This window comes from Bidens hawaiensis, unplaced genomic scaffold (assembly GCF_021521415.1).
Source record: "Bidens hawaiensis isolate Kalapana, Puna unplaced genomic scaffold, B.hawaiensis_p1.1 tig00004020_1, whole genome shotgun sequence".
Classification (NCBI taxonomy): Eukaryota; Viridiplantae; Streptophyta; class Magnoliopsida; order Asterales; family Asteraceae; genus Bidens; species Bidens hawaiensis.
Window position 1 is genome coordinate 1,194,045 of NW_027491236.1, and position 24,029 is coordinate 1,218,073.

The 24,029-nt window shown below is 35.6% G+C and overlaps 2 protein-coding genes and 1 pseudogene across 2 annotated transcripts; all 3 read left to right on the forward strand.

The window, feature by feature from the left end:
* The first annotated feature begins 492 nt into the window (after positions 1-492).
* Positions 493-1,380, forward strand: LOC143625023 (F-box/kelch-repeat protein At3g23880-like). Its single transcript, XM_077095493.1, has one exon. It carries the CDS (start codon positions 493-495, stop codon positions 1,378-1,380), a length of 888 nt encoding a protein of 295 aa, XP_076951608.1.
* A 1,936-nt stretch (positions 1,381-3,316) lies between these two features.
* LOC143625024 (F-box/kelch-repeat protein At2g43270-like) lies at positions 3,317-5,787 on the forward strand (annotated as a pseudogene).
* A 2,783-nt stretch (positions 5,788-8,570) lies between these two features.
* LOC143625104 (guanosine nucleotide diphosphate dissociation inhibitor 1-like) lies at positions 8,571-15,859 on the forward strand. Its single transcript, XM_077095553.1, has 13 exons — positions 8,571-8,657; positions 10,288-10,350; positions 10,427-10,510; positions 10,590-10,697; positions 10,785-10,957; positions 11,097-11,208; positions 11,304-11,384; positions 11,501-11,563; positions 14,236-14,337; positions 14,534-14,658; positions 15,320-15,530; positions 15,595-15,669; positions 15,747-15,859. The coding sequence occupies exons 1-13, from the start codon at positions 8,571-8,573 to the stop codon at positions 15,795-15,797; spliced, it is 1,335 nt and encodes a 444-aa protein (XP_076951668.1). The 3' UTR covers positions 15,798-15,859.
* The last annotated feature ends 8,170 nt before the right edge of the window (positions 15,860-24,029 follow it).

The following is a 24,029-nucleotide window of genomic DNA, read 5'->3' on the forward strand; positions in this document are numbered from 1 at the left end:
CATCCTGAGAAGGAAACCCACCTATAATTGAAATAACGCTCTCTCCCAACTTGAGCCTCCTATTTTATTTTTTTGTCTCAAATAGGAATTTAATCCAAGTCCTCCTCTTGTTAAGTATTTTGGTCTTTTTGGGTGTCTCACCCTAACCACCTTGACTAAAGATTATTGAGAAAAAAGTATGATAAGAATACTAGTTTCCTTATTATACATGATCAAACTAATCAGACAGTTAATATAAAATATTGATTTCGGTTAATTTAATTTTTTTGAAATAAGAAAACCACAATATTATATATTGAAATAAGATGTAATTTGTAAAGAGAAAATCACCCAAAAGGCCGGTGGGAATCTTATTTAAAAAAATAAAATAATAATCTATATAGAATGTAGCGGGCTTGGGCTTGTAACATTCAACATATACCCTGCACCAAACCTAAACATAGCTACGTTGCCCACTTTCGATTCTATCGACCGATCTTGCAATTAGGATTCATGGCAGAGCTTGCTTTCGATGTGGTTGAGCAGATACTGTTACGAATGGATGTAAAAGATCTAATCCGATGCAAGAGTGTGTGTAAGTCATGGCTATCTCTTATATCCAGTCCTCGTTTTGTCAAAGCTCACTTGAACCATAATATCAAGAGTGATCGTAACAATCATCAACTTGGACATAGAAGGATTTGTCATTCTAAATCTATGCCTAATGGCCGCTGGGTTCGTTGGAACGAGATAATCGTTATTGTTGGTTCTTGTAATGGCCTTGTATGTTTTTCTCCTAGAGATGTTGAGTTGGTAGTAACAAATCCTCTAACAAGGGAACAAAAGAAACTTCCAACGCCACCCTATCGGCCTAATATGGATGGAATTGGAATGATCAGGGAATTAGTATGTTGGGGTTTCGGTTATGATTCATGTGCAGATGATTACAAGGTTATAGCAGGGTTTAGGAACAAATATGATATAAATTGGACAACCTTTTTTGTGTTAACATTGAAATCAAATACTTGGAAAGTTATTGGAAAAATAAGGTATGGGATGATTATTGAGGAGGAGGAGGATTGTGGTATTTTGTGTGGCGGGGCGCTTCATTGGTTCCTGAGTGATGGCAATAAGAAGAAAGTAATTATATCTTTTAACCTATCTACAGGGGAATTTAAAGAAATTCCTCAACCAGATACAGCTGATTATGACTGTGATATCAAAGATCTCCAACTCGGGGTTTTAGAAGACTGTCTATGCATATATTTGTGTTGCTTCCCTCGGTCTCGTGATAAGAAGTGGGTAATGAAAAACAACAAGTGGGACCCTTATATTGACCATTGTCGCGACAAGTATGATCTTGCACACTTCATGGGATTCCCAAAAGATGTGCAGTCTTGATGATTGTACTCGTGTGCGGCCCAGGGGACGGAAATATATCAGTGAATGTGTATTCATCAAGAGCCTCGTATCTCCCCATGTTAATGATAATGATAATTATGAGGGACCATTGGCAAATGCCTAGGTTCGATCTAAATGTCTTTTATTTTTAATTCAAATACACACACACACACATAATTGTCCTAATTTTCTGTTTGTATATATATGCAATGTAGCAGGGGCAGGGAGATACTGAGAGTGTCAAAAGCGGCAACATAAGAAAGAGGCAGAGTGGTTGGAGCAAGAGGTCTCCTAAGCATAGAAAGATTTCCGTATGGGCACGAAATTAGTTCCCGCGTTAGCTGCTGCCTTCTGGTGGTTTTTTATATCTTATTATCCAGTACTAGTAATTGCATGGACGTGTGTTTTATATTCATTGGCATCAATGCCTTATGATGAATTTATTGGTCTACTACTGTTAGGCTTTACCGATTATGTAATTACTAATATAGAAAATTACCAACCTAATGATTACAATAAAGTGGTAGACAAAAGGGAAACGTTTCATTGTGTAACATGCAAGTATATACTTCCATGTATCCTGCAATGTCCACATTTTTTTTCATTTTGTTATTTATAATTTACACGTTTATCTCCTGCAATATGCGAGACTTACAATTTTTTTATATTTAGTTCCGATGTATATTGATTATTGACATAACTTGAAAACCAGTATTGTTATTCTATGACATAACAAGCAATACTGTGGAAAGATTGGATTATATTCACGCAATGTTAAGAATTGGGAACCAAGACGATAAAAGATGCAATGAATCTAACTCAAATAATAAAGGATATAAAAATCGGTTAACTAGCTATGTAACCCAAATTTAGGCAATGCTATCTAAATCGAAATACACTAGTTGAACCCTTAACGTACGAATATTTTTTTTTTAAATCAACCTGAACTCTATCAATCGCAACCCTATAGAGAAAACTGAGAATGATCCGCCACCGTCTCATCAAAACCCAATTATTTTCTTGATCTGAGATTGCCACCTTGTAGAGTGAGGGGTTGTTTTTACTTTGAATTGGTCAGAGAGGTTGAGTCATGTATTTGGTTCACTTAAAAGACACATATTAATGGTTCATGTAGCCTCTAAATGGATAAGTTATATAAACTTGTTGATCGATTCAGAGGCTATACATGTTAATCAGTTTATCATCTTAACAGCTCAACACAATGTTTATCAAACAGCCGCAAGAATGCGATAATTAAGCTCACTGATCTTGTCATTATCTTCTGGAGGCCTTTTCCACCTCCAAACCCAATGGATTATGGACCCATTACGAACGTAACAAATCTCCGCCATGCAGTTCTTATTTAATTCCAAACTGAATAAGCATGGGATTTTCGAAGTACCAGTGAGGAGCCACAACCTTAAACTACTTAACCCAATGAATTTTTGACTTATCTTCGTTTCCCCTTGTAGCACCATGATGACAACCAATTGATAATCAGATCATAAGTCGAAAAGTAAACTAAAATATGTGACGATTTATGGACGTCCATTGGAAAATGGAGATTCTCTAAAAGATCATCCCTACATGAAATTTCAAATATTTTCTAAAACTTTGTAAAAGATTGTTTAACCTTTTAGACGGTTTGAGTAACAGTTTTTTAACTAACAAATGCATTTTTATGTCAATAAATTTATTAGTTACTATTAACTTATTATTATTATTATTATTTAAATAAGAAAATCTCAAACAAAAGTGAAGATTGATAAAAGTTCACAATATTTAAAATAATCTATATAGAATGAAGTGGGCTTGGGCTGACGTGGTTGGTGCTGGGGCTTGGGGGCTTATAAAGTTTAGCATTTTTACCCTGCACTGTAACCTAGACCTAACTACGTTTCGATTCGATTCGATCAATCCGCTAATATTAAGTTTCATGGCAGACCTTACGTTTGATGTATTTGAGCAGATCCTGTTACGACTGGACGTGAAAGATGTAATCCGATGCAAGAGCGTGTGTAAGTCATGGCTTTCTTTTATATCCACTCCTCGTTTTGTTAAAGCTCACTTGAACCATTATATTAAAAGTGATCATGACAACCATCAACTTGGCCATAGAAGGATATGCCATTCTGAATCTAGTTCTGAAGCCGTTGGTTACAACGACATAATTCGTATTGTTGGTTCTTGCAATGGCCTCGTATGCTTTTCTCCCAGAGGTGCTAGGCTTGTAGTAACCAATCCTTCAACTAGGGAGCAGAAGAAACTTCCAACACCGCCCTATCGGGTTCGTAGAATGATCACGCCAGAAGTACCTGGAATGATCAGGCATGAAGTATGTTGGGGTTTCGGTTATGATCCGTGTGCTGATGATTACAAGGTTATAGCAGGCTTTATGAACATACGTGAAAAAAATTGGACAACTTTTTACGTGTTAACTTTGAAATCAAATAGGTGGAAAGTTCTTGGAAAAATAAGGTATGAGATTACTCATAAATCTGCTAGTTTGTGTGGCGGGGCGCTTTATTGGTTCATGACGGGTGTAAATAAGAAGAAGGTAATTATTTCTTTCGATTTATCTAAAGAGGAATTTAGAGAAATTCCCCAACCAGATTTGGAAGATTATGTCTGTGATGTCAAAGGTCTCAGACTGTCTATGCATATATCAGTGTTGCTTCCTTGATCCTTCTCGTGATAAGAAGTGGGTAATGAAAAATAACGAGTGGGAACTATACATTGACCATTGTCTCAACATGTATGATGTTGCGCACTTCATGCCATATACTTGGGATTCACAAAAGATGTGTAGTCTTGGTGATGGTACTCGTGTGCCTAACGGAAGGAAATATATTGGTAAAAGTATATTCGTCAAGAGCCTCGTATCTCCACATCCCCATGTTAATGCCAAGGTTCGATCTATATTTTGTTTCTTTTTATATAGGCACACACAAGTATATCTATACTATATATATAATATAGAAGTGAGCGACCTCTTAAATTTTAAGAGGTACCACTTTTAATACATATTATACAATTAACAATGCATAGAATTTAAAAAATGTAAGGGTATGTTTGGTTAGAGGTAATGGAATGAAGGGGGAATAGAATGGGAGAAAGAATGGAATGGACAAGGGAATGAAATGGATAATTACCATTCCTTTATCTTGTTTGGTTAACCTATAGGAATGAAATCAATTATTAATTTTTATTGTTTGCTATCCAAAAAAATTGTAGAAATGAAATAGAAATAATAAAAACACTCCTATCTAAAAATACTTTTTAACAAAAAAAATATAAAGAAAACCTACAATGGCGATGGTGGTAGCTCCGACGACGAAAATGGTGGTAGCGGTGGCGATGGTGTCGGGGGGCGGTGGTGGTGTCGGCGGAGTTGGTGGTGGTGCCAATAGTAGTGGCGGTGGTGGTTGTTAGGTGGTAGTGTTGTTGAGAAAGTAGGGTGAAGGAGGAATGAAATGAAAAAAAAGAAGGGGGGTGGGAAGGAATAGTTTTGATTGAATGAAATTCCATGTGTAATGGATGATTCCATTCCATTGAGGAACCAAACATCACTTTTTTCATTCTCACGTAATGAATCAATCTATTCCTATTGTCATTCCTGCATACCAATGGCTACCTAAGTGTACTATAGTATTTGATCATTCAAAAATAATTTACGATAATGGCCCCTCAACTTCAATCATGTTTTGCTAATTTACAAAATAGTTACACATTTTCCCCCCCATTTTAAACCAACTACCCTTACGACTTTTTAACAACCATAACCTTTTTATACTTAAATATTTTTTCTAAAAAAATACACCATAAAATCCAATATTTTATTCTCTTTAATTTGAATATGGTATTGTCATAGTTTATTGGCAGGTCCGACTAATCGTGTCGGAACGGGTTAGGGTCAGAGCAGGTTAATACAAAAAGGGTTAATATAGTTGATGTAAGGATGGGCTTATATCGAAAAAGTTCATGTCAAAACGGGCTTCGGATTAAAACGTTTTCGGGTCGGAACAAGTCCTTCAAAACGAATGACATTGTTTATACATACCGGATTGCTCGCGTATAGGCGTTGTGTGGCGCGCTTACTGGCACCAGTTACACATCCGATGCCATGTTAAATGCATACCACCATCGGGTTACGCACATACCGTTGCGAGGTTACAAACGTATTAACACCGACTGTCTTTGCGCGTACACCGCTGCATCGCGCGGGCAACTGGCTAGTGTATATATATATATTGATGCTAATTGTCCTAATTTTCTGTTTGTATATACATGCAACACAGCCGGGACGGGGAGATACTGAGAGTGTTAAAAGCGGGATCACAAGAAAGAGGAAGAGGAATAGGAGCAAAAGGTCCTAATTGTAAGCATAAAAAGCGTCCCGGTGGATGAAAAGTTTATTTCAGTGTACGTTGGTTGATGCCTGGTATTTTGATATTTTCTTATCCAACACTGATAATTGCATAGACATTTGTTTATATATACTACGTACTATTAAGCTTTACCGATTGTGTAACATATTCTGCAACTTGTTCCATTGTAATTTCTGCAATCTCCACATTTTTTTGGTATGCAAGACTTTCAATTTTCCCTTTATGTTCAATTTGTATCTTGACGTAACTTGGAAACCAGTCCTTTTATTCTATGTAAGTACCATATTAACTTTTGGTATTTGTATTTCTCCGGTCAAACCTTTATTAAATTATTTCATTTATCTTAAAGAATTATATAAGAAATATATTCTTCTTAGTTTCTTAATTTTGAGAACAGAAGAAATAAATGGGATAGTAAGAAAACTAGATGATTCAAGTCTGTAATTCTAAGTATTGTGGAGAATGAAGTACAACAACTGTATTGCGTATGAATTTATGAGGACATTTACAGATTTCTATTGTCACGACACACCGGCCTAGAGTTATCATGTAAGCTCTAGTGTAAAGTTCTTAAAAGCAATACAAACATTTCTTTGATTTATGGACGTGCATTATAGATTCGCTAAGAGCATCCGTAACGGGCTCCAAAGCCCTGTAGCAAAATATATACATGTGAGTTGGAGACGGGTTTAAGTAATTCCAACCTCAAATATCTAATTATACAACATGTTGAATTTCTATCAGGTAATTACCTAGTCAGGTATCCACTGGTTTCAATAATACTCTTTAGTTACCTAATGTGCGACTCAAAACTTATAAAATATGTATCGGATACGGGTAAACATAAAAACAGTAATTAAATAAAAAAAAGGTGATTAAATAAAAGAGAAAAAAATCATGTCTGGTTCGTATAGTGTTGAATGATCGATAGAGTTATGGATTAGCTTGATTTTGTGGAGAAACAAGAAAAATGGAGACGGAGGGAGGTTTAGGGTTTAAGAGGTAGGAGATGAAAAATTCCGTCGGATCCGACAGTTCTTTACGTTCCGTCGGATCCATTATTACATTGACACGTGGCGATATTTTTTTACTGGTCAATGAGTTCTTTAACTAATTCCGTCAAATCCATTAAAATTCTATTGGACGACGGTTCTTGGGTGGCTATTTTAGGGATTTTATGGGTATGATGGCCAAAAATGGAAATAATTAAGTTGGTAAAATGACTATTTTGGAAAAATTTTCCCAAATTTAAATGTTATACTGGTCCGTACATGTAAAATATTATTTAAATATAAAACAAACATTTAACTAACAAACATAAACAAACGCATGTAAACGAACATAAATGAGCACATTACCGAACGTTCACCATGTTCATGTTCGTTCATTTAACTAAACGAACAAGATTTCTAGTTCGTGTTGGTTTATTTATTAAGCGAATGAACGTGTAAACAAACTTTCCGTCAAACGATTCTTGAACGTAAACGAACTTCTCACCAAACGGTTTATGATTTCCGTTGGTGCCCATGGAGATTCTCTAGAAGATGATCCAACATGAAATTTCAATATTTTATTAAACTTAAAATAAAAGATTATTTAACCTTTTCGTAAGTTTGATTAACAGTTTTTCTAACTAATAAATGCATTTTGAAGTCAATAAATATATTAGTTTCTATTAAATTATTTTATTTTTTATTTTTAAATATGAAAACCACAAACAAAAGTGAAAATTGATAAAAGTTCACCACACTATTTATTGGAATACCACCTAATTTGTTAACGGAAAATCATCTGAAAGCCGATCGATGGGAAAATCTTATTTAAAAATAACAGTCTTGTATAGAATGAAGCGGGCTTGGGCGGGGGCTTACAACATTCAGTATATATACCCTACACCGCAACCTAAACTTAGCTACGTTTTGATTCGATTAATCTGCGCTAATATTAGGATTTATGGCAGAGCTTGCTTTTGACGTTTTTTAGGAGATACTTATACGATGAGCGTATATATATATATATACACACACGCCAAGACAGAATATACGCCGTGTATGTTATACGGCGTGTAACTTACACTATAGCAACTTCGAAGATGAATAAAATGATGAATGAATACCGGGACTAAACTTTTAGTGTTTTTTGATTAAGAACTTTGTAGAATTTTAATCTTTACTACTATAGCAACTTTGTATTCGTATGGTTGTACGTAACACGCGCCTATTTTTGTTTTTCTGAATTTAATATATATGTAGCACTCTAATACATTCTTTATTCTTACAAACTTAAGATTATCAGTTTCATTTTTTAAGTTATTTTTGCATCGTCTACACATAACTTGAAAAAGAAAAAAAAAACCCGACTATAACCGAACCGAAACCGAAAATAACCGAAAAACAAAAACCGAACAGTTGCATATTCAAAAAACCAATGACTTCGGTTTCGGTTTTAGCTTCACCTAATAACCGAACCGTGCTCAGCCTTACAATAACAAATAGCTAGGATTAGTTTAGATTATTTTTTTTAAACGACGAACCAAACATGTACTCAACATAAATATTTTATGTTATATTTAATCAACAAAAACTAGACAGTAATTAAATTTAAAAATCCTCATATTTATTGATCGAAAACTTGGGTCCCTCAAATTGTAAGTCCAAAGGAGGCGAATGCGTGAAAGGTAACCTAATAAAAGAGAAAAAAATCACGTCGAGTGAGTATAGTGTTGAATATAAATAAAATTGGCGGAGACACCATCTTTACTCGATTAGGAACCCTAATTAGTATTTGTGTTAATCGGCGAGTATGGATGAAGAGTATGATGTGGTCGTACTCGGAACCGGTCTCAAGGAATGCATTCTCAGTGGTCTTCTCTCCGTCAATGGTCTCAAGGTTGTTTCATTCCGATTTTTCTGCACTTAATCACACACCTCATATCATCATACTTCTTCCTGATTTATAGTTACTTGATTAGTTTTTTAGGTCAACATTTGGTTCCGATTATTCGTCCGGATCATCAGATCTGAATTGATCAGTAGGATCACGCTATTTTTGCTATAAATTGAGAATAATTAGGTTATCATATTATTATTTGATGATTGTCAGATTGTGTATAGTAATAATAATCTAAGGCTGTTATGAGAGTTACTCCTTGATTCGTGCCAGTTGATAGTTTGCATTTGGATGTTTTGGACCTTTGGTGATGTAATAAATTTTATGCTTGTATTAAAGTGACAGAGAGTGAAATAATTTGTTACATCTGTGTTAATTTAGATTGGAACTCGGTCGATTAGTAAGATCTAATCATGTAATTCATTTGTTTAAAGGACGTGAAAATTTATTTATCGGTCTATGGATCAAGTTTATTAGAGTTGCTGATATTTAGATAATGTTGTTAAGATTTTGCAACTGCCACAAAAATAGAACAATGATTGTTTTAGTTGATTCTGTACCCTTTTAAAGATACATGTAAAATATAAAGTAAATTTGGTGATTGTAAATTTTTACTAGTAAAAATTTAGGATTTGTTTTTCTTAGTTTTACTTTTTTTAACAGAGCATAAGTATATGGTTGATCATTGGTTGGCTGGACAAATAAAGTTTTTACTTATTAGCGGTTTTCTTGAAGCGAATAGTAGTACTGTTTGTATTTGTTTTACACAAGACAATGTTAAAAACAAACTTCTTTGTATATCTTTAACTAATATGGTAAGGTAACATTTAAATTAAAGAGTAGTGCATCAAAATTTCATCTAAACTCAACACACAAACTTTATTTTGGATTATATATGTTTTAACTTGTTGAGTGTTGATATCACTAATAAGCCATCAAGATACTCTAATCATCACAAGCTTTGTATAATAATTTGTCAAAATACTATAATTTGTATAAATGTTTCATGAATTATTGTACGAATAGTATTGACATTGTTTGGAATGAACTGCTCTTCTAAATTTTGATAAGAGTTGTATGAATATATTACCGTTCCAAATATCACAATATCTCAATAAAGTATATCTAAAGCAAAAGATACCTTCATTATCTTCATAAATGATTTGTATGTCATCGGTCATCACTTTCATATGAGCCATATGTTATTTTGTTGCAGTAACAGTTGTATTTGACTTCTAACCTAATAGAAACATGCTTTTTTTTCTTTTTTAAATTATGAGAAAGGAACTGCTAATCTGCTATGTATTCAGTATTTATACCAAAAGGTTCGAAAGTTTGTTTTTTCCTTGACTGTCTTCATTATTGCTTGCCAGTTTTTTCTGTTATGTGCTGTAAGGCTATAATTGATATTAATAAAGAAACCCGCAACATACTTCTTTACTTGAGATTGTAATCATTAAATTAGATGTGCATAGTGGCTTTGTTGAAAATTCACCAACGAATTTGTTTAGTGTAATGCATATGTTTGCGAATTCAAAACATTATCTATTTTCAACACAATTTGAAGATCTTCATATAACTGACAAATGCATTTATGGTCTTACTCTTATACTTTATGTCTGTGAATCAGGTTTTGCACATGGACAGGAATGATTACTATGGAGGAGAATCAACCTCACTCAACCTTATTCAGGTTTTTTTTCTTTAGCATCTATCTTAATACAATTTTATGTAGATTTTAGTAACATAAACGGCTTTAAAACTTACAGCTTTGGAAAAAATTTAAAGGAAGTGATAAGCCTCCAGCTCATTTAGGATCTAGCAGAGATTACAATGTGGACATGATCCCCAAGGTATCTATCTTGTTAATTTTTGCTCTCTAAATTTATTACCTGTGTTAATTCTTCAGCATGATATTTTTTGTATTGCAAGTTTATAATGGCAAATGGTGCACTGGTGCGCGTCCTCATTCACACTGATGTCACAAAATATCTTTACTTTAAAGCAGTAGATGGCAGCTTTGTTTATAACAAAGGAAAGGTATATTGTTAATTTGTTTCCATCAAATAATTGCAACTTTTTGTAACTTTTAATGTCTTACAATTTTGAACTATTTTAACTGCATAGGTGCACAAAGTACCAGCTACTGACATGGAGGCCCTCAAGTCCCCTCTCATGGGCATTTTTGAGAAACGTCGCGCTCGCAAGTTTTTCATTTATGTTCAGGATTATGTTGAGAATGACCCCAAAACACACGAGGGGTTGGATTTGACGCGCGTGACAACCAGAGAGCTTATTGCGTATGCTTCTTGTTTTATTAATATTAAAAGATATCAAAGTTAATTGTGAAATGTTATTTTGCACCATCACTATTCAATGTTTGATTAGTTGTATGAAATGTTGTTTTCAAACGCCACTAATGATATCTTATATTTTCAGTAAATACGGTCTTGATGACAACACAGTGGATTTCATTGGCCATGCATTAGCTTTGCACAGAGATGACCGTTACTTAAACAAACCCGCTCTGGATACAGTCAAAAGAATGAAGGTGTAAATTATTTGTCAATTTTCGTTACTCGTCTTCTTTTCACTTCATAAATTTTTTTAAAACTAACTGAGTTTCAAATTTTGTTTGTGTAATAGCTTTATGCTGAGTCACTTGCACGTTTTCAAGGAGGATCACCATACATTTATCCTTTGTATGGACTAGGCGAGCTTCCTCAGGTACATGTTCTAGATACCTTTGTTTCATTTTTTAAAAATGGTTTTACAGTAAATCCCTCATTTTACAAGTATAATATGAAGTGGAGTTTAATGTTTTACTCCAACATACTTTGTAGGCTTTTGCTCGGCTCAGTGCTGTTTATGGTGGAACCTATATGTTGAATAAACCTGAGTGCAAGGTATGCTATATGTTGGGATGCGAAGGCCTTTAATTGGCCGGCCCTAGGTTGGTTTGAATTAAGGAAAAGGGCAGCCGGCCCTAATTAGTTCCTACCTAATTTAGATGACTTATTCCCCAAGCTAATCTCGTCCTATAAATACACATGATGTAATTGTATTCTTTGAGCACCTAATAAAGAATTTCCTAGTTGCAGAGTGGACGTAGGCATCTTGGCCGAACCACTATAAATCTCGTGTCTCTTATTTTTTCTGCTTTCGTTTGTGCTTGTGTGTGGTTTTCCGCTGCGTACCGACTCTGATTCCTAACAACTGGTATCAGAGCTTTGGCTCGTTGTTTACACACGGTTTTCCGGGTGATTTTGCAATTAGAATTCCTGTTTTGGACTTCTTGGAGTTGCAGGTTTCACTCGGGCGTTGCAGGTGAAGCACCGGGTCGGGTGTTTCGGGTTTTAGGGTTTTTTCTTTGGAGGTTGCTCGGCTTCAGGTTGTTCGTGTTTTTTTTTGGTTCTTTCTCGTTCGCAATGGCTGAAGACGGGAGGGTTCGAATCGACAAGTTTAACGGGACTGATTTTGCATGGTGGAAAATGCAAATAGAGGCGTTACTTGGGGAACACGATTTGGATATGGTTTTGACAGAAAAACCAAAAGGAATGAGTGCGGCTGATGAAGCGGTTTGGGACTCAAAGGACAAGAAGGCAAAAGGAAAGATCATACTGGCTTTGACGAGGAGCGTGGCTTTCAACATAATGAAAGAAACCACAACATGTGGTATGGTGACGGCTCTGTCAAACATGTATGAAAAGCCTTCTGCCGGTAATAGAGTGTTCTTGATGAGGGAATTGTTCATGACAAGGATGAACGATGGCGGTTCAGTTACTGATCATATTAATAACATCAATTCGATTTTGTCTAGGTTATTAACCGTAGGCATGAAATTTGATGATGATACTCAGGCTGTGATTTTGTTATCCTCTCTGCCTGAAAGCTGGTCAGGTTTTGTGACAGCGATCACGAATTCTGCGGGGGCTGGTACTTTGAAGTTTGACGGGATCCGGGATAGTGTTTTGGGTGAAGATATTCGCCGGAAGAACTCTAGTGGCGGGTCATCTTCAGAGTTACTTAATGTTGGCAGGGGAAGGGGAAATAACAGGAGCAGTGGGAGTAGGGGGAAAAGTTCAACTCGAGCTCTAAAGGATGTGAGGTGCTGGATCTGCGAGGAGTTTGGACATGTGAAAAATCAATGTCCAAGAAGGAACAAGGAAGAATCTGAGAAGAATGAAGGCAAAAAGCAGATAAACACATGTCAGGATCAATTTGGTTCTGATTCTGAAGAAGATGCTTTGATTTGCTGTACGGAGTCTTCTATTGATTCTTGGGCCATGGATTCTGCTTCATCGTGCCATGCCATGCACAGCGGGGATACGATGGTGAATCTAAAGGTTGGTAACTTTGGGAAGGTACGAATGGCTAATGGGGATGTTCTCGATGTTACGGGCATGGGTGACGTTACTTTAGTAACTGATTTGGGAACCACATGGAACTTGAAGAATGTCAGGGTTGTTCCAGCTTTGAAGAGTAAGCTTATCTCTGTCAGTCAGCTGGATAAACAGGGACTAGAAGTAAAGTTTGGTGGTGGCAAATGGAAGGTAACTAAAGGTAATCTGGTTATTGCTCGTGGAAACAGGCAAGGTTCATTATACATGGTGGAAGTACCTGTTGAGGGAAGCGTGGCCGTCCCTCAAAACAAAGTTAGGCTCACTGAGTCGAAGGGGCAAAAGAAGGTTCAGTTTGCAAGATTAGAGCCTTGTGCCAAAGTGATTCGAGCTGAGCGGAGTCGGAAGTCTAAACTAGGTCAGGGGTTCGGTGACAGTGAGAGCAAGGGACGTGTTCCGGTTACTGTTACAAAACAACGTTGGGTTTTGAAGACTGCTAGTCCGGCTGTGAAAATCTCTCTTGGAAGAATCTTGCTTAATAAGGAGAGTGGTAAAGGTCCTCGGTGTATCTCTGGATCCGGTGGAGTGTGCAAATCGGTTGAGACAGAGGAGAAGTTTGTGGCGGTAACAGTCACGACTGGGTTGGAGCTCGGGGGAGCTTCAACCGGCCCTTCAGTTAATTGATGAGGGGAATTGCAACTAGGGAGGTTTTGGAGTCTTAGCTTGTTCTGTGAGAACTGGAGGCTTGGAGGACTCAGACATAAAGAATACTGGAGTTACTGATGTTGGGTTATTTGGATGAAATTGCTGAATATGCAAAGACCTTCGAGTGGGAGATTGTTGGGATGCGAAGGCCTTTAATTGGCCGGCCCTAGGTTGGTTTGAATTAAGGAAAAGGGCAGCCGGCCCTAATTAGTTCCTACCTAATTTAGATGACTTATTCCCCAAGCTAATCTCGTCCTATAAATACACATGATGTAATTGTATTCTTTGAGCACCTAATAAAGAATTTCCTAGTTGCAGAGTGGACGTAGGCATCTTGGCCGAACCACTATAAATCTCGTGTCTCTTATTTTTTCTGCTTTCGTTTGTGCTTGTGTGTGGTTTTCCGCTGCGTACCGACTCTGATTCCTAACACTATATTGCTATATCACGCCCTTCCTCGTATTCTGAACCTGGCTTTCCCGAATATATAATTAACTAGGTTTATGGACGTTTTTAATTTTTCAAAATACTAGGTTGAGTTTGATGAAGAGGGCAAGGTCTGTGGTGTTACTTCAGAGGGTGAAACAGCCAAGTGCAAGAAAGTTGTTTGTGATCCTTCCTATTTGCCTAACAAGGTATATTTTTCTTCCTTGTCTTAAGTGGGATTCTATTATTATAGCATTAGCTAGCGTTGACTATTGTGCATTTGTGACAGTGTTACTCTAAATATATAATAAAATTAAGTATTTGGGCTGCTGTGTGATGTGACATGAATTATTAGTATGAAATCATTGTTGCGCTTATTAATTATCTAAGCATGGTCTTTGACAGGTGAGGAAGGTGGGCAAGGTGGCCCGAGCAATTTGCATTATGAGCAATCCCATTCCAAATACCAACGACTCACACTCGGTGCAGGTTATTCTCCCACAGAAGCAGTTGGGTCGCAAATCTGACATGTGAGTTTAAATATAATTTGGCATTTAATTGATATACTATCATAAAAACCAACACACTTTCTTATTTTTCACGGAGAAGTGTCAACCTATTTTTGGTATATTATCTCTCAGCTTGTAGAAAATACATGAAAAAGTCACTAACCTAATTTTTGTACATTAAAGTCCTTAAACTTGTCTAAAATACACTTTCTTATTTTTTTTTATTTTATTTTTTTTACTTGTCAAAAAAAAAAAAAAAACTCTGAAATTTGTCAAAATAACACGGTATAATTTTTTGTTGCAATTTTCAAAAATAATGAATGTTACTTTATTATATTTTGACCAATTTAAAAATAACACGGTATAATTTTTTGTTACAACTCATCATTTTAAAACAAAAATCACAGTTTTGTGCATTTTAGGCAAGTTTAGGGACTTCAATGTTTTTTAGTTTAGTGACTTTTCTGTATGTTTTTACAAGTTGTGGGACTATAATATATCAGAATTAGGCTAAAGGAAAGAAATTGTTGTTTTTTTACAGTATTGATCTTTTAATATTTATATACACTTATTTATTTGAAAGGCAATGATTAAAATATGGTTCATGCTGTTTTATATAATAATAATAATAACGGCTTGTTTAAAGTAAATAATATTACCAATAATGATTTACATTCTGCAGGTATCTGTTTTGCTGTTCATACTCTCACAATGTTGCTCCAAAAGAGAAGTTTATTGCATTTGTATCTACAGAGGCAGAAACTGATCAACCTGAAATTGAATTAAAGCCCGGGCTTGATCTTTTGGGTCCCGTTGATGAAATCTTTTATGATATATATGACAGATACGAACCAGTGAACGAGCCGTCTTTGGATAATTGCTTTATATCCACAGTGAGTTTTAATTTTTTGCAACAAATAGTTTTATCATGTTTTAATTCTTTTTTATGTTGAACAGAGCTATGATGCCACAACTCATTTTGAGTCAACTGTGATTGATGTGCTCAACATGTACTCGATGATAACAGGGAAGGTATGTAAATAATTCGTCTAATTAATTTGTTTCCCTTAATGATGTCTGTTTCTTTGCTAACACGCGTTTTCATGTAGGTACTTGACCTGAATGTAGACCTAAGTGCTGCAAGTGCTGCTGAGGAGTAGAAAGTTTGGAAGTGTGTTGTTTTTCTATATCTTTTAAGTTGTGGAAAAAGTTGTACTTGAAATTTTAAGGAGTTATTGTATGTGCTTTTGTGTAAAATGCGACTTTTAAGTGTTATCACAAAGGAAAATTATCGCCCATAAAAGGCCGAACAACTTTCATTGGTTACCAAAGAGAGATGATTGATGCACGATTTGACCATGGATTGATCATGCAAAGTATGTTCAAAAACTTTTAAAATGATAAAACATTAACAATGAATATACTACATACTTGCATATCCCACAATGAAAACAAAACCTTCAATGTCAGGTTTGGTTTACATGGGCGGTCCTAAGTTCCATATTGCTGGTTGCATCAACAAGCTGCCGTATTGTTGATATTGTTGAAACTGTAGAAATCACAAACCGTCTGACGTGCTTATTTATCCTTCTATCGATACCAACCCTCGATTAACACATCCACAAGAAAAACAAAACCTTCAATGTTGGGTTTGGTTAACACGGCCGGTCCTAAGTGCCATATTGTTGGTTGGATCAACCAGCTACCATGTTGTCAAAACTGTATAAATCTCAAACCGTTTGATTTGCTTATTTAAACCGTTCCATCAAGTTCAACCATCGATAAGCACATCTGTACTCCTCACTCACAGTATCTAAGTCACGGATAAACCAAATTAGGACAAAAGCTGAGAAAAGATTCTTGGTACCTTGTATGAACGAAGTTTAATGACAAAATTGGCACAAGAGACACAAAATCTATTGTACTCTAGTAATAATAAAGTTAAAATTTACAAATTTAAAAGACAACAATACACATGCTTTTATAATCATTTGATGAGAATTCTAAATAATAAACTAAAAGAATAGCCCTCCTTTACTTCTCATAAACTACCAAAATCCATCATATAATCCAATCTATCTTCTTTAAACCACCCTTTTGCGACGAGCAGTAGACGACCAAGAAGAAGGCACAACCGCAAACACCACAAGACCACCCAAAATAACAACCGGAAGCAGCAGCAACATTGGCGGCGGCGGCGGCAACGGCGGAAGTACCACCGGAAGTACCAACAACGACACCGCCAATCCCACCATCACCAGAACCGATTCCACACTAAAATAGCTCTTTGATTTTGATACCCTTTTCCCTCCAAAATCATACTCCAGCCGCCTCTTCTGCTGCACCACCATACCGTAGGTCATGTTCATATTCATATTCATTCTTCTCACTTCCATAATACTTGAACCTGTATCTGAAATGGGTTTGGATTGACTTTGTGAGAGGTGATGGATATTTGAAGGAAGAAAATTGTGATTGAAATCTGTGGTCGGATTAAGTGGATCGACAGAACAAGTGGTGGCTGCAACTAGTTTCCCTATTATTGCAACTAGTGTTGTGTTGTTCAAGACCAAAGGATTTGTTGAAAAATCTTGTAACTATGCAAGTTCTAAGAATCAATTTTTTAACATGTATAGTTTGTAATTAATCTAATATATCATGGGCTTTTGGTTACTTCTTATAGAAAGTTTTCGGTATATTAAACTTTGGATGTAATATTTCCATGTGATAAATATGCTATTGCAAAAGTCTTTCCATCATGTGCGAATTATGGTATTGATGGAGGCGATAACATCGAACATTTTTGACAAAGCAATGGGAGAGTTGAAATAGTAACCTACCTTTTTTTTTAAGTACATCCCACCTTTTACAAATATGCGTGTATTGACAAACCAAACTTTTTATGTATCATGTTTTGTATTGCATTCCACGTGTAAAGCTTTTTTTGTGATGTTTAATTGAATGTTCAATCTTAAATTTGAAAAGTTGCAACTTGCAAGTCCCAAAATAGTAATGGCCGTGGATATTGGTTCACAACGTGAATCAATTAAAAAAGTATATATAAAGAAAGATGGGCCATCAATCACGAAAAGATATACAACCCGCTAGAGAAAAAGCAACATAATTTGTCCTCTCTGGCGACTGACGAGTTCAATTGCTCATTGTCTCTCTTTTGGTCGAGTTTGACAAAAAAATTTCTAGATTAAATTGCTAACTACGGTTTTGAGAAACAACAGATCTAACCGGCTGAATCGACCGGTTTTTGGTGGTCTAAACGTTTTTTTAATTCAAAATCCATAGTTTGTATTTATAATTCTAATATAATAAATATCGTTAATTGATACATACATACATACATATACATTATTGCATATTCCAATAAAGAGAAACGCTAAAAGACCAGTTCAGTTTATATGACATGATTCAAGTTTCAACCGCTAAGCATGATAATCAAACAATGATACTGTCAAAAGTCAAAACCATACTATAGATTGAAACTGTACAAATTTCAAACCGGCAAAACCAGCTGACTTGATTACATTTGATCAGTTGAGTCAATTTCAATGGTTTGACTTGATGTCATTCGATCAATTGAGTTGATTTCAACGGTTTATAAGCACCCATATTCCTTTCAAACACCATCTATGTCATGAACCAATCAAATCAAGAAAAATGCTCAACAGGGAATCTGAGGTACCTTATAATGAATCTTACGATACATAAAGTTCAATGACTAATTAAATTGATATAACATATATACATCAAATGCATAAAGTTATAACGATTTACAAATGTAAACAATCACAATATAAACCAAACACATGCTTTTGTATCAACATTTTAATTTAAAAAAATAATAATAAACCATAAGTATAAGCCTTCAATAATCTATACATCTCTTAAATCCACCAAAACTCAATATTTTTTAAACCACCCTTTTGCGACGAGAAGTAGACGACGAAAAAGACGGCATAACCGCAAACACCACAAGACCACCCAAAATAACAACCGGAAGCAGCAGCAACATTGGCGGCGGTGGCGGCAACGGCGGAAGTATCACCGGAAGTACCAATAACGACACCGCCAATCCCACCAACACCAGAACCGATTCCACACTAAAGTAACTCTTAGATTTTGATAGCATCTTTTCCTTTTTCCCTCCAAAATCATACTCCGGCTGCCTGTGCTGCTGCACCACCATAATGTTTGAACTTGTATCTGAAATGGTTTTGGATTGAATTTGTAAGAGGTGATGGTATATGAAGGAAATGGTGATTGAATTAAGTGGGTTTGGGCAGACCAAGTGGTGGGTGCAACTAGTTTCCTTTATGTGCAAGTGTTTTGGTGTGTTTTTCAAGACCAAAGGATGGGTGTATGTATGGGTTCTTTGTTTCTGGACAAATCTTGGCGGCCAAAACACACCACTACACATATTGAATTTTAAGTGGATTCTATGTATTTGGTTATGCTTATTGCTAAACCCATGTGATACTTGTAAGATATGATCCGGTCGAACAAAAACCAATTTCTCATTACCTTCCTAGTCAAAAAGATGAAAGTTTGATTTAAGGACCATGTCAACTTAGAGATCATAATTTCCACATAAAGAGATTGCGGTGAGGCGAGACGAGACGAGTCGTTTTCCACAAAATTAGCTAGGATTGCTCGTTATGTGGATGATGTTAATGTTTGGGCAACGATTCAGTAAAAAATTTGAAGATTTTCTTAGACAAGATCAACCGATACAAGGTGACTTTGAAAAACAAAGTGATTAACAAAAGTAGTGTTTGGATCAAATACAAATTAAATTACATAATTACACTACTCAATTTTCATAGTTAACACGTTAATTTAATTTGTACGTTAACTTTCACCAACAAAAGTATGAGTATTGGCTTAGACTAAGTGCTTCAACATCTTTTGCAAAAGTTACTGAACCTAGGATTATATTTTCGTGATGATGATAGATGAGTGTTACATTAACCCCCCCCCCCCCCCCCCCAAAAAAAAAAAAAGGGGGCAAACATCACAAATCAACAATATTATGAATACGGATGTTTCAACACGGTGCAAGATATGCAAATCCAGGAGTTTGGGAACCGTATTAACGAGGTAATATTCGAATTTCTTATTTGTACGAGCAATTAAATACATGTGATAATTTTGGTAAGTTTGATAAACCGAAGATAGTATGTACGGTTAAGCGATATGTATCCATGATGATGATGAAAGAAGACTTTTGATTGAACTCCTGAACTACATTGATAATTTCAAAGCGGATGCAATATTTATATATGTTATATCAAAAACTAATATTTATATATGTTATATCGAAAACTAGTTGTTTAGGAATGTTTCTTTAAAAAATATAATGGCTCGGTTAAAAAAGATAAAAGCCCAAACCAACTTTAAGGATATTGTATATTATTTATGCATTTGAAATTTAATTTGGGTTTTATCCTTTTATTACTGATATGACCTGAACCAAACCGAAAAATCTAAAATCCAATGATAGACAACTCGGCATAAAAACTTACCAATGGAAAAAAAATGATAAAAACCCGTTCGCTGGATCGTCAAAACAATAAACCGTTCAAACTGAACCATGAATCGACACGTATAAAATTTTTAACCAGCAAAACCAATCGAATTTCTTTGATTTGCCAAGTTGAGCCGGCTTCACGGTTTATGAGCATCATTCCTATTCCTCCTTAACATCTATGCCCGGATCAATCAAATTAGTAAAAGCCTCAAACTTAGAAAAAGGAAATCCTTGGTACTTTATAAGTTATAATGAATCTTACGATATATGAAGTTTAATGACTATAAATTGATATAAACACAGACAAGAAATGCAATTTAAATCTAGATTTCATAAAATCATAACGATTTACAAATTAAAACCTCACAATATAAACCAGCATATGCTTTTTGATCAACATCTTAATTAATCAACTAAAAGTATAAGTCTTCAATTCTATACACCTCTTAAATTTAAATCTACCAAAACTCAATATTTTCTAAACCGCCCTTTTGCGACGAGCAGCAGACAACCACGAAGACGGCATAAACGCAAACACCACAAGACCACCCAAAATAACAATCGGAACCAGCAGCAGCATTATCGGCGGTGGCGGCGAAGGCGGCAGCACCACCGGAAGCACCAACAACGACGCCGCCAATCCCACCAACACCATCACCGATTCCACACTAAAATAACTCGTTTTCGACACCATCTTGGCCCTTTTTGGTCCGAAATCATTAGCGGACAATAACCGGTCACCGTAACTCATCTTCATGTTCATTCTATGCACTTCCATAATAATATTAGAACAAGTTGTCTAGCTTAAATGGGTTGAATAGAATTTGTGACTTGTGAGATGTGATTAATATTTAGAAGAAAGTTGTTATATTTAAATGTGTGTGGGGTGTGGTTGGATTCAGTGGATTCGGCAAGTGGGGGCTGCAAGTAGTTTCCTTTTACTATAAATGTTGGTGTGTTTTTTAGGACCGATAAGTAGGTACTTTGTTTCTAGACAAAGACTGGCGACCCCAACACGTTTTTCTCCTTTTGACCCATCATACTACGTTAGACAATCTTCGACCATCAAATATTTATTTTATGTTTTGTGAATTTAAATATTTGAGATTTGGGAATGAAACACAGCAAATAGACAAGCCATGTTGAACTTGTTTAATGTTTATTCTACTGGGTATTATTATTGTAACTTGTGTGTATTTTGTATTATATAAGTTGTTATTTTTTTTGTTATGTGAGTTGCAAATCAACACTTGCATAGGTTGATATGATGCATATTTTAATGCAACTCTTTACCTCACTTTTTATTTAACTTTTTTTATATATAAATTTTGACAAATACCATATAATTTTTTTTATGTTAGATATAATCTATAATATATATAAAAGAAAACCCAAAAATCTTATGTGTCGTGATGTGGTGGCTCCCCCTTTTTATGAAAGTCACCAGATTTTTTTATTTTTAAATGGAGGCCTCTCATTGATTTAACCCAAATTTATGGGTATGTGTCTTACCAAACCCAGATAGCTGTTAAACGGGTTATAACATCTCATTAAATTAAAAAATAATCTCATCAAATATTTGATATGAAAATCCTATAAAATAGGAATATACTAAAAATTAATATCCTATTTTATTTTAAAAAAAGATATTATTTATAATTAAGAAACAATTTTATAATAAAGAAAATAAACGGGTAATGGGTATCATCAAACCCAGATAGCTTTCAAACCGGATTATATCATATCATTTATTTGTGAAACCATTTCATCTCAAACCTCAAGTATATTAATTATTAACTTTTCTTACAATAAATAAAATTAAAATCCAAATATAAATATATAAATATTAAAAACGAATAATGTAAAACAACCTCCGTAATATAGGAGATAAAATCTAGTAGCATATATTATAAGAGACGGCTTAAAATTTAAATAGTGAAAAATCCTGAAATGGGTGGCTAGTGAACTCATTTTAATAAGATTTAAGGTGCAGGGGAATGAAAAAAAATTAATTATGATTGTTGCCTTTTATTTAGTTCTTTATTTTTTTATAAACTAACGAACTTTTTGTATGTTATTAATTATTAAAAAGGTTCTATTATAAAATCGTATAATTATTTTTAGTTTGATAATTAATTGATATGTTCTTAAAAAAACTTTTTTTTAACGGCGAAAATTATATATATAAAGCACCGACCAGCAAGAAACTAGCCGGACAAAAACAAGTAAGGAACATCAGGATTAATTTACTAGATCTTCATGATTAATTTACTAGATCATAAAAAACATTTTAACCTTGAAGTAGACACATCAGGATTAATTTACTAGATCTTCATGATTTTGCAGCCACTGGCCACTCACAACACAATGCGTTTATTCAAAAAATAATGATGTGTCAACACTGGCGAAGCTTTATTAGGGTCGGGGGAGGCCCCGGCCCCCCCGATTTTTTCGCTTAGTAGTGTAAATTTATCTGTTTTCGTCCGAAATTTTTTATGCGTAATGTAAATTTAGGCGTTTTCGGCCGAAAATTTGAGTCCGGCCCCTCATCGTTTGTGAATTTTTGTATACATTTTGACTCCGCCCGCACCCCCGCCCCCCGCCCCGGTACGTGTCTTAATCCAAGCTTCGCCACTGTGTGTCAAGTTCTTATGAAACTCTATCATATTGATGTTATATTTTTTTTTATCAACTTTTTACTGGTTTTTTATTAACTTTTTACAGTTTTTTTTCCAATAAATTATTTTGTCTAGAAACAACAGCATTTATTTATTCAATATGGCTCATATAGTTCTGTACTAACTCATAAAAACCTGCATCTATACGACTAGTATAGGTTAAATCGGATAGATGTTTGGTTGCATGGTATGTCTGAATTTTGATGTCTGTTCTTTTTAATTTTAAAATAATATAGATGCATTTACCCTTAACCCTTAGGCTGAGGGGTGTGGGGGGCGCGAGAGGGGGCGCGAGTGGGGGCTCCAGCCAATAATATTGTGACGTGTGGCAGAGAGAGAAACTTGATAAGATGGGTGTTGGAGCCCCCGCTCGCCCCCCTGGCCCTGGTGTGGAGGGGCGCGAGAGGGGGCGCGAGCGGCTCTATAATATTCTTCATCCCAACGGCTCTTCACGCATTCCCAATACCCCTTTACGCCTCTGCCCTCCCGCTAGCGGCCTTGCGCCTGCTTTGAAAGCCGTGCTCGCGCCCCTCTCGCGCCCCTCTCGCGCCTCGGTGGTGTGGTGCTCGCGCCCCGGGGCGCGAGCGGATGGGCTCACGCGCCCCCTCTCGCGCCCCCTCTCGCGCTCCACACCCCTCAGCCTTATACACATACTATTTAGTGGTGGTTATTTGATTATTTTAGCGCTTTGGTCCTTTTTTATATATAATAAATCTGCCTTACATCATAAATACGTTGGAGACACCCCACACCATTTTGTGTGATGACAGATCGATGTGGAAAGATCAATAAAAAACATTTATAAAGTACCTTCACTAGTTAGGGCAAGTAATGTGTCGAATCCACAGGGAATCAGTGGAAAGTGCTAATCAAGTTCAATTTGTAATAACTAATTTTACTGGGCGGACAAGCGATGTCAAGCGGTTTATAAGAATTGTTGAAACGAAGCGACTATTAATTTAATTTGTAAACAATTATGAAAAGGGTAACCAGTCTCCAGGTTTCATGTTTTGAAGCAAGTTGGATAGAAAACTAAACCTATTGGATTATAAGAGCATTCCCAACCCATCCCCTAAAATTATGTGAGGAGAGTTTGTAAATTATAGGGTGAGGTTGTGAGTGGTTGTGAGTGTAAATTATAGGATGGAGAGAAAAAATGTAGTGATTTTTTG